Source organism: Apodemus sylvaticus, chromosome 5 (assembly GCF_947179515.1).
Source record: "Apodemus sylvaticus chromosome 5, mApoSyl1.1, whole genome shotgun sequence".
Taxonomy (NCBI): domain Eukaryota; kingdom Metazoa; phylum Chordata; class Mammalia; order Rodentia; family Muridae; genus Apodemus; species Apodemus sylvaticus.
In genome coordinates this window covers 32,319,973-32,328,375 of record NC_067476.1, presented here as the reverse complement: position 1 = coordinate 32,328,375, position 8,403 = coordinate 32,319,973, and the positions used below count along the sequence as shown (strand labels likewise).

Below are 8,403 nucleotides of genomic sequence, written 5' to 3'. Positions count from 1 at the left end.
CAAACAGTGGAGCTGGGTAGAGCTGAAAGGGGCCCTTCAGTGAGTGCCACCCACTGCCCACTGTCCTTCCACTCTGTGGTGCTTTGGGGCTGTAGTTGGTCCTGTTCTGCTCAAGTTAGCACTGAAGCAACACTGTGCTCATTCTCAGAGCATTGAGGACGGGTCTCAGGTCTCATCTTGTGATGGCTGATGTCTCTGCTAACCAGGGGAGGAGGTTTTCAGTGGCAAGAGAGAGAAGCTTCTTTGGTTTACTTGGTGGGAAGCAAGATTTACGGAGAGGGTTTCTGGCAACCAAAACTCTAGGTACTAAGTGTTCTGAGTCTCATGGGCCACAGAGGCCTTCTTTACTTGCCTTATTTTCTTTCCTCTCCATATAGAATTATTTGACTTACTCATCATTTCTCCCTCCTCATAAGTTATACCAGTCTCTCTAGATCTCTTCCTAACTATAGAACTTTAAGCCACGGCTCCAAACATTAACAGTCTCTGTATAGTTCTGAATTAGTTTCAGTGTGACAAGGATTATTAAGTGTTCAAAGCTTGTCTCTCCCACCATGTGATATGTATGACTGTCAAGCACAGGGTGAGGTCGGACTTCTTTGCCAATGAATACCCACAGAGCCTGGAACAAAGTAAATGCTGAGTAAATATTGTGTGGATGAGTGAAATGTGCATAGAAAATGTGCTGGAAATGTTATAGATTGTAAGGGTCTGGATCAGGGTCATCTGATAGAGCCATGGGAAATGAAGCCAGACCTAGGCTGGAAGAACTGTAGCTCAATAAAACTGCAGTTCCCAGGATACAAAGAAGTCTGTAAGTTGTACGTGGTAAACCAGATTGATGTCTAAGAGCAATTGCCCTGTCAGGCTTCCATGCCTTCCTGACTAAGGGAACATACAGAGAAACACAAAATGGCCGATCGCTTCACTGCCTAAAGGAGTGTGTTGGTCTCTCAGGAACTAGAAGGCACATTGTGCCTCAGAAGCCATGGACTCTATCCTGAAAAACCTGTAACACATGCCTGTCAAGGCAGCTGGGCCAGGCCAACTCCATGGTTCCCTGCAATTGCTAACTGTTCTTAGGGAGGCATTACTCTCTGTAAGTTGACCTGGTTGAGTCTTTTCAAACGGGTCAGTGTGAACTAAAGTCACTAGCTTCTATGATAAGGACCTTCAAATTCCTTTCCAGTTTGGGCACAACTTTTTTCAGTGAAGGTTGATACAGTGAGTATTTGATAGTGGGCTGGAAGAACAACTCAGTGGCCAAGTATGTGTTTAGCTTTCCTGAGTTCATGGGTTCAGCCCTGGGCACCAAAAGTAAGCAAATAGTAAACACTGGAGAGGAGGCAGTTTATGCAGTGATGACAGCCTCAGGAATCCTTTGTTCTGAGCACTGGTGAGAAGGAACCAGCTGGGACACTGCCAATTCCATGTCTTCCTGGTGCCACTAATCTTTACCCAGCAAGGACAATGCTGATGGCAGTAAATACACACTTGGCTTAATACTGGAAGTTCTTACATAGGTACAATGAGCTCACAAACAACAGTGGGGATGTGGCAAGGGTGGCGGAGAGGGAAGGTTCACCACCACCCTCTACTTGTACAGGGTGGTTAGCACTTCCCTCTAGAATGGCTTTCTCTTGCCAAGGTGCCAAGGTTTTCTGCCTTTCCCTCCAAAGAGTCTATGTGTTGGGTAAACCCTCTTCTCATTCCAAGTAGTCCTGCCATAACACAAGAACTGTTCTACTCTTTCAAGGCACAAAAACTGCTTCTCGCTTATAGGTAAATGCTGAGCAAAGTCCTTTCTACATAAACGTGGACACCAACTGCTTCTTCTGTGGTTTCTTCCCTAGTTAAAGTCTCTTGTTCTTAACCATTTCACACAACAGTCTCATGGTAGCAGCCATCACTGTTGTGCGTTCTCCACTGTCAGTCCCAGACTCTCTCCTTATTGTTTATCATGGGGGCAGTTAAAACCATTTTCATGAGCATTCTGAGATGAGCTATATACTTCTTGTTACCTTCAACCTACTTCCCAGAATAATACTTATTCCAAGGGCACAGTCGTGGTGCCAGTCATTTTCAGAACTCTATTTTTGGCATCATCATTAACTTGTTTCTTTGGTATTTTGAAATTGGCAGAATTCAGCTGAATAGGAACAAATGTGCGAAAGTATGAATATGTGTGTTTTCATGTTCTTGTTCACCTCCTCTCGCCTCCCTCCCTTCAGGTTTTGTTGTTGTTGTTGTTGTTGTTGTTGTTATTGTTGTAGACCAAGCTGGCCTTGATCTACCTGCCTCTGCTTCCCAGTGTGGGATCAAAGGTGTGTGCTATGACTCTCTGCCTTCATCTTTTTCTCTTTAAATCAGGGAAGGTTGGAATATTTAATAGTCGCTACTACCTATGAGGAATGCTACTTCTGCCTTAAGCGGACTTTTCAGTAAAGCTTATAGTAGAAATATGATGGATTTTCTTATAATCTGCAGGAAATGTTTGATGTTATATTAGATGAGAATCAACTTGAGGATGCCTGTGAACATCTGGGAGAGTATCTGGAGGCATACTGGCGTGCCACCCACACGAGCAGTAGCACCCCTATGACCCCATTACTGGGGAGAAACGTGGGCTCGACAGCCCTCTCTCCGTATCCCACAGCAATCTCTGGATTACAGGTACTACATTTTATTTTATTTTATTTTTTACCTTTTTGGCTTAAAACTTTTGCAACCTTCTTTTCAGGGTCCAGTAGAGAATTAATTAAGATGAAGTTATAAATCTGAAGAAGCAAGAGAGGAGGACATTGTTTTTTGTTTGTTTGTTTGTTTTGTTTTTGTTTTTGTTTTTTTTTAACACAGGGAGCCAGAGATATGGCTCAACAGTTGAAAACACTTTCCGTTCTGGCTGAAGACCTTGGTTTAGTTCCCAGCAGCCACGCGGTGGCGCACAACCATGTGCAACTCCATTCTGAGGAGATCTGACCTCCATGGGTGCCACACGTGTGGTGCAGACATACATGCAGGCCAAATATTCATACTTATAAAATAAAGAAAGCTTAAATTTTGTTTTAATTAAAGGAGAAAACTAAACCTTACACTGATCCTGATCTGTCAGTCAGAAAGCCTGCCCTCCCCATAAGTTTTTCTCTCTGAAGAATTCTGCTATGAAGAGATAATGAATTTCATTTAGATTTCTGAGGACTCTGAAATCTCTGCTAGACTTAGTAGTCAGCTATTTTCACAGTAATAGTAATCAACTTGTTCTCAACTGCATGGGACCACGGACAGCACTTTCAACTGCATGGGACCATGGACAGCACTTCAGCCCAGATTGGCCTCTAGGCTGCCTTTAACTGGTCCTGTTCCCAGGCTGCTGAACCTGCCCTCCCCCACTGTATAAACAGAATGAAGGAGCAGATTTGGAAACAGTGTCAGGTTTCTGAGTTTCTGAGAGTATCTAGGGGGCCTACCCTGGTCAGTGTAGGGAGACTGGTGATAGCCCAAAGAAAGCCCGAGCTTGTCTTTTCTGATGCTCTGCTGTTGCAGTCAGACCTAGAAGTCAGATGCCAGAGGCGTGGTGGCCTTTCTGCAGTAATAATTAGTCACCATTGACCAAGCAGCCAGAGTGGATCCAAACTCCAAGCTGAGGAACACACACTCAAATGAGCCTCTTGGCAACATCACTGGTTTTGGTTTTAATGGGTTATAATGGTAGTTATAACTGAAGATTTCATAGAGTTAACTCTAAGGTAAATGACACTCTCTGAAATGTTATTATAACTACATTACTTTACTGCAGACGGCACCTTTGTAAGCATAGAACCTGCTAAATAAGTAAATTTCTTCTGACACTAGAAATGACTATAGGAAAGGGACGGCGGTGACGTCCAGCCTGTCTGTGTGCTCGGGTACTATCTAGCCTTGTTTTCCTTCTGGTGTACCCGTCTAAGAGCAACATTCCCATTGGCTATGGCTGACTCTAGATGGAAATAAAGGTGGATGGCCCAGTAAACTTTATAGTGCTGGAGGATCTAATGGTGCATTTTGTTTATAACACATAACAACTGTCCGTGTAGCTCTCCCTGATAAGTTCATGTGGTGCCCTCTATCCCATGGCCTACTTCTCCCTGAAACCAAAGGTGTTTGATGGCATGATCGGTGACCCACTACGTGAGTTTCCTTCCGTGGGAAGCTGTTGTACTTTAGAAAGGAGGTACCTGGGCCCTCAGTGGCATCATGCTCCTGCTCTATAATCCATGTGACCTATCTAAGCTGGGAACACAAATAGGTGCTCCTTAAGTGAGAAGAAAAAGTCAGATAATATATGCTGGGCCATCAAGTAACTGTCTTAAGATGTTCATTTCAATTGATAATATGAGAGAATTTGGCTTACATTTGAAGATTGAGTTTCATATCTGTGTCAGAAACAGAAACAAATGCATTATTTAATGGAAAGTACAGATAGGAATTTCATTCATTTTTCAAAGCTATAAGGAATATTGATGTAGGGTACGATGAAGTAAATATATAGTGAGTGACTTCTGGAGGAGAAGTATTTTTATGAATTCATGAAAGGAATCAAATAGTACATCTTATTCTAAATTTTATTTCCTAATGATAAAATAATCCTCATTTTTTCCAATGGAGAGACTTGTTAAGCCTATCTAAACAGATTAAGTTCTATTAAGAGTCCACTTTTAGATCTTCTGTTTCAGTAGGAAGCACAGTCATTCAATATCATATACTTAGCTATACAAAGCATATGCAAAGTATATCTTTATATACTTAGCTATACAAAGATGCAAAGTATATCTTTATATACTTAGATACACAAAGATGCAAAGTATATCTTTATATACTTAGCTATACAAAGATGCAAAGTATATCTTTATATACTTAGCTATACAAAGATGCAAAGTATATCTTTATATACTTAGATATACAAAGATGCAAAGTATATCTTTATATACTTAGATATACAAAGATGCAAAGTATATCTTTATATACTTAGATATACAAAGATGCAAAGTATATCTTTATATTCTTTATAGTCTTTATATTCTTAGATATACAAAGATGCAAAGTATATGATACAAATATCATATATTGGATATACAAAGATGAAGCATCTTTGTATGTTGCATCCCAAAGAAAAAGACCAGGTATTCTAAGCAGGACATTTGTGAATCGAAATGCTTTATTAGGTCAGACAGCAGCTCGTTTTATAGACCCTGTTATTGCACGTGTGTTAGCATGCTTAGCTGAATAAAACTGACCTTATCTAACCAGTGACCTGTCTGATATTTTTAGAGTCAGCGAATGAGGCACAGCAACCATTCTACAGAGAATTCTCCAATTGAAAGACGAAGCCTAATGACCTCCGATGAAAATTACCACAATGAGAGGGCCCGCAAGAGTAGGAACCGCTTGTCTTCCAGCTCCCAGCACAGCCGAGATCACTACCCTCTGGTGGAAGAAGATTACCCTGATTCATACCAGGACACTTACAAACCCCATAGGAACCGAGGATCACCTGGGGGATGCAGCCATGACTCCCGACATAGGCTTTGAGGCTGCCGAAACAAACAAACAAACAAACAAACAAAAATCATCTGTTGACAATTTGCCATAGTACTGCTAAGATAAACCAGTCATCTTAATTTGGCAAGCAAGGCACAGTATCTGCTGTGCGGGTGGGCTGCTGTCATTTGATCCTAGGGGCAAGAATTAAATAGAAGTACATTATGCCCTTGAGTCTAGATGGGTATTAGATGCCCAATCATATAGGTATTTTTAAGTGCTACATTTACATGATAACAGTACCTTTTGTTTTCTTCATAGATTTTAGACACATCAATTTGTAACTTAGAGTACTTATCAAGGCACATATAAAATAATTTCCCGTGTAGGAAATTCCAAATGACCAGTTCCAGTTGGAACCAATTTATAAACCAATTCCTGTTGGAATTTGGGTGAATTGACTGGAAAGTCTACTTGAGCATGTTGAAATCAATTGAAAAATCAGAAAAAAATAAATACCCAATAAGGAAATCAAAATACTAATAGAAGCCAAGCCCAGCTTTGGTATTTATTTGCTGGAAGCTAAAGTTACACTTCAAGTTGGAATGTATAAACATTTTAATAATATGTTAATGTTGCCAGAATGGCTTTTCAAACTTACCAAATATATTGATAGTGCCAAAAAAAGATCTCAGAAATCTTAATGCAGAAATTATATAATCGCCTCAGATTTTAATATTTTTATTTTTCCTGATACAGCTGTTGTATTCAAAGTGTTTTTGCCTTCTGTTCAGTCAGTACTGTTAGCCAGTTTGAAGCTGACAAAATCTGGGGGATACTTGAGAGTAGTAAAGAGAGGCCCAAGCATGACCAGATCCGGGGAATGGAGAACGAGGTGTTGTTTCTCCTGGAGTCAGTCTGCACACAACGACACACATCTGGAGATGTGGAGTCAGACAGCAGAGATGTGGCCAGGCCTTTCTGGATGCACCAGCCATTGGCTCTGGATGGGAAACTGCTCCATCCTGCTGCCCACCGGCTCCGGCACCGGCTCAGCAGCCCTGTCGGCCCGGCTGCGGATCTTCCCCTCGCTTCAGCCAGTCTCTGTCTTCGAATATAATGAATGCTTTGGCCCTACATCACTTCTTTTATTTTTCATGGGCATAATCAAACTAGGTACCAAAAGTTAGGTTTTCACAAAATAATTAGGAAAAGTTAAAACGCTGAATTAAAATATTGCAGGGGAAAAAAACCTTAGAGATTCAGAATATATTTGCTCACTGAAAGCAAGGCAGTTTTATGGCATGCCATTAGAGAGAGTTTGGAGACTGCTCAGTTTCATTGCTAGTGAACAACCTTTAGATTTCCAATGAGTGTATTTATGGAATTGGTGACCTATTTCCTATTTTATTAAAGAAGGCTTTAAGCCAATAAATTGTTGAAATTGACCCTTTGAAACAAATGACTTTATGAAAGGGCTTGTCTCTGAAATGACACATGCATGTGTCTTCTAAAGACCCAATTGGAGCTACACATAAAGTCTCTTTCTACTAATGCCTTGAAGCCAATTTTTAAAACAAGTATAATAAATTTTATGTTAATTCTCTCCAAAAATTTCAAGACAAGGGCCCTCCAAACTATGTATCAGTTCATTAATTTTCCTGATCAAGAGTCTAAATTTCATATTCTTAATCAGTTATTCATATCTTGAACCCCATCAACCCATTGTCTTAACTGTATGTGCAACCGTTATAAACCTGCTTATCTGATAATGAGGCTGTTTTGTAAGTAATCTCAAACATCTGATACATTTAAACACAGGCTCAGTAAAATTGACAAGCTAACATTTGATACTAGCTTGTGAATCTCTATTGTCATCTAGCGAGGCTTACAGAATTTTCTGTTAAGACATTTAACAGAGCTATATTCATTGGGCTCTTTAATAAGCATATAATCTTCCATTACTGAATACTTTGTTAGAACACAGAAGAGCATTTTCCAGCAAACAAACTATATTTATTACATGTATAGCACATATTTGCATGAGAAAGAAAACATTAGCCAAACATTTTCCTGTATGCTTTGGCGGTTTCTTGTTTGTGCGCATTAAAGCATTTAATTGCAGAGAGTGCACTTGGGTGTATAAATTTAGAATAGGTTGCTGTTCAGCTTTTTCTGCAGTAGCACTAGCAATTTGGTCATTTAACTACTTTAAGATATTTATATTTTATGGCGGGTAGCTGTAACAGCATTTACCTATATTTCCTAGTCAACAAGGCTACCTTTTCTTTCAACTTTGAAGGGTCACTTGTTTTTCAAGCATCTCCAGCCTTTTTCTCCCCCCTTTTGCTTTTCCATGTCATGCTGAAAGACAGAGGCCCATGTAATCTGTGCACAAAACTCATCCATCATTTGCCATCAAAAGTCCATACCTATTTTGCTTTGCAGTTCTATTAAAAAGCTAGCAATGTGGGGAAAAGGTAAGATATGTATCCTTGATGAATACATTTACTGTTTCACTTTAATTTTGCATATCTTTTATCTTCCTCCTGTAAGTTTCTCTCCTTCAAATGAGGAAGAGTTAAGATTTCTCCTCTCTTTCTAAAGGCTCAGAGCTGCTTGTATAAATGACTAAAATCCATATATATTTATTTATACTAAATAAAATGTTTTATTTTTTCCAAGCATACCCAGAACCTCTAGGAAATGCCTATTCCACAAGTACTTTGCTTTAATTCATTTTACTCAAAATGGCAAATGATGACAAGCAGGGGAAATGTTTCTATATCATTTGAGGCGGTTTTCACTTATAGAGTAGACCACGTCAGAATTCTGTGAGTTTTTATGATACATAAGAATGCAAACTCATGCAACAATATGGAAATA

At 39.8% G+C, this 8,403-nt stretch overlaps 1 protein-coding gene across 3 annotated transcripts in view; it reads left to right on the top strand.

The window, feature by feature from the left end:
- Cacnb4 (calcium voltage-gated channel auxiliary subunit beta 4) overlaps positions 1 to 7,026 on the top strand; it is a 251,703-nt gene extending 244,677 nt beyond the window's left edge. For all 3 annotated transcript variants that reach the window (XM_052182477.1, XM_052182479.1, XM_052182480.1), the window contains 2 exons: positions 2,488 to 2,673; positions 5,308 to 7,026. In XM_052182477.1, the coding sequence (XP_052038437.1) occupies positions 2,488 to 2,673; positions 5,308 to 5,568 (447 nt within the window). In that variant the 3' untranslated portion in view covers positions 5,569 to 7,026. The remainder of the gene's footprint in view (positions 1 to 2,487; positions 2,674 to 5,307) is intronic.
- Positions 7,027 to 8,403: the final 1,377 nt, after the last annotated feature.